The sequence below is a fragment of the Penaeus chinensis genome, chromosome 34 (genome assembly GCF_019202785.1).
Source record: "Penaeus chinensis breed Huanghai No. 1 chromosome 34, ASM1920278v2, whole genome shotgun sequence".
Lineage (NCBI taxonomy): Eukaryota > Metazoa > Arthropoda > Malacostraca > Decapoda > Penaeidae > Penaeus > Penaeus chinensis.
The window spans coordinates 1,230,928-1,233,427 of NC_061852.1; the positions used below are offsets into that span (position 1 = coordinate 1,230,928).

The window sequence follows — 2,500 nt, forward strand, 5'->3', positions numbered from 1 at the left end:
ATCTTCGAGCTACTGCTGGAGCGCATGAAGACGAACGCGAGCAAAAAGGTGGATCTGCAGGAGCACACTTTTCACATTCTAAAGAAACTGATCGAAAACAGTCGGCGGCAGAAAGGGGCTCCACCAGAAGTCGACCACCTGAAGTGCTTGGAAAGGATCCTGCAAAATGACGTCCTCTTGAACCTTAACCAGACCTTCCACGGCCAGACGATCCTGCACGAGGCCGCTGCCTTCAATAACCAGGACATGCTGTGCGAACTGCTGAGCAAGGGCGCCTTCCTCGGGGCGCACCGCAAAGTCAACGAGACGGACCGAGGGAACGTGCTTCCGTCCCTCCTTCCGAGCACACTGGAGCGCGCGATGGACAATTGCATCTCAAACCTCCCAGCCAATGCAGACGAAGCCGAAGTCGATGCCGAGCTGGAGAACATGCTCGGGGACAACTATACTCTCAAACTTGACTACAGATTTCTGCTTCCGCCAGGCAGCTCGGAGCAAAATGTCGAGCAGCAGCGAATTAGCGAATTAGGGACCTTAATGGATATCAGCAAGAGCAAGCGACATCGCAACACCATCAAACACCCTCTCGTAGAAACCTTCCTGTATGCCAAATGGCGCAAAGCATTGCCATATTACATAGCCAACCTCGTCCTCTATTTCATCTTCGTTCTCGTCCTCACCGCCTTCGTCTACAGCCTCAAGGACCTTAGGATACTGGAGGCCAGATCCTCGTCGAACTCAACCCTAACGGACGAGATCGAGTCGCAGCAGACGACCGTGAACTCGCTCATGGTTATCCTCATTCCCTTCACCATATATATGCTGGTGCGCGAGGTTTTCCAAGTGGCCTTCACCTTCAGCACGTATTATAAGAACGTTGAGAATTACTTTGAGTGGTTCCTAGTAATAGTTGTGTTCGTGTTGTGTTCTGCTAATCTCGACGCTGACACGACGCGCCATCTCGCTGCCTGGGCGATGATTGTGGCTTGGTGAGTTCCTCCTCGTGTTTTATTTCGTTCTTTAATTATACACGGACACGTTTTTCTCCGTCAATTCTGCTGTTTTGCGTATTCTTAAATGATGATTCCCTATATGTACGAGATATGAACAAAAATTTCTAGTATCCTTTACCATCCAGTAACCCCCTTTCCTCGCCTTCCAATATTCTGTCTTAAAGCAACAATAGATTAATTCCCCGTTTATGTCTAAATGAATATCATGCTTTCCCTTTTTTGTGGCTCCCTTTTCAATGTGAAATGCGAGTACGAAACCCTCCCCATTCGCAGGTACGAGTTCGTGCTGATCCTGGGCCGAGCTCCTCTCCTGGCCAAGTACGTGAGGATGCTTCGACACGTGTCCTATAACTTCCTCATGATGATCCTCCTCTATGGGGCCCTGCTGCTCGCCTTCACCATTTCCTTCAACATCATCCTCCAGCCAACCGAGGCTGATAAGGTAAGTGAAAGGAAGGCAGTGAAAGAAAACATTAGTTTTCACTGTTATGTGTTACGTTACGCGCGCGCCCGCATGTGTGTGTGTGTGTGTGTGTGTGTGTGTGTGTGTGTGTGTGTGTGTGTGAGAGAGAGAGAGAGAGAGAGAGAGAGAGAGAGAGAGAGAGAGAGAGAGAGAGAGAGATGAATAACTGTCCTTTTCTTCTATCAAATAATTTCCAAATTTCTAGATTTTCGAGGTCACATTCTTAATTCGAGGATATCATTACTCTTACTCTGCAGCACATATTTGCACTCCTTGATGTAGTCTATAATCTCAGCAGAACACAGCTATCAAAACAAATTTGTTCAAGAGATATTGGCTTTTGAATGCCCCCACTGATTGATGCTCATCTGCCTTCTCTACCAGCCTTATACCAACGCCTCCTTTTCTTCCTCTTACTTCTTTGCCTTCTCCTTTCTCCATTTTCTCTCTTTTTTCACTTTACTATTTCTCTTTTCCTCTTACTCTTACTCTTTCTGTTTGTTTCTCATCTTTATCAGTGCCTGTGCTTTTCCTCGTCCACTTCCTCTTTCCCCCTTTCCTCTTCTGCTCCTCCCTTTCCTAGTCCCCACCTCTTTTTCTTCCTTCCCTTCCTCTTCCTTCTCCTTCTCCTCCTCCTCCTCCTCCTCCTCCTCATCATCATCATCATCATCATCATCATCATCATCATCATCATCATCATCATCATCATCATCACCCTTCTCCTTCTCCTCCTCCTCTTCCGCTCCACCTCCTCCCCTCCAGCTCCTCCCCTCCAGCTCCTCCCCTCCAGCTCCTCTCCTCCACCTCCTCTCCCAGCCACATTCCACCATCTCCTTCCAGGGCTCGCATGCCTCCCTCTTCCACCCCCTCCTTCACCTCCCCCGTCCATTCCACCACCTCCTCCCCCCCTACTCCCCCTACCACTCCTTCCTCTCCCTCCCTATCCCTTCCTCCTCCACCCCTACTCCCCGTAACCACTCAAAATCTCAAAACATGGAAAATAAATAAATAAATAAAAATGATA

General features: G+C 48.6%; 1 protein-coding gene across 2 annotated transcripts in view; it reads left to right on the plus strand.

The window, feature by feature from the left end:
- Positions 1–2,500, plus strand: part of LOC125043559 (transient receptor potential channel pyrexia-like) — a 14,353-nt gene that overhangs the window by 7,056 nt on the left and 4,797 nt on the right. For both annotated transcript variants that reach the window (XM_047639753.1, XM_047639754.1), the window contains exons 2-3: positions 1–989; positions 1,287–1,455. The exon at positions 1–989 is cut by the window's left edge and continues 995 nt beyond it. In XM_047639753.1, the coding sequence (XP_047495709.1) occupies positions 1–989; positions 1,287–1,455 (1,158 nt within the window). The remainder of the gene's footprint in view (positions 990–1,286; positions 1,456–2,500) is intronic.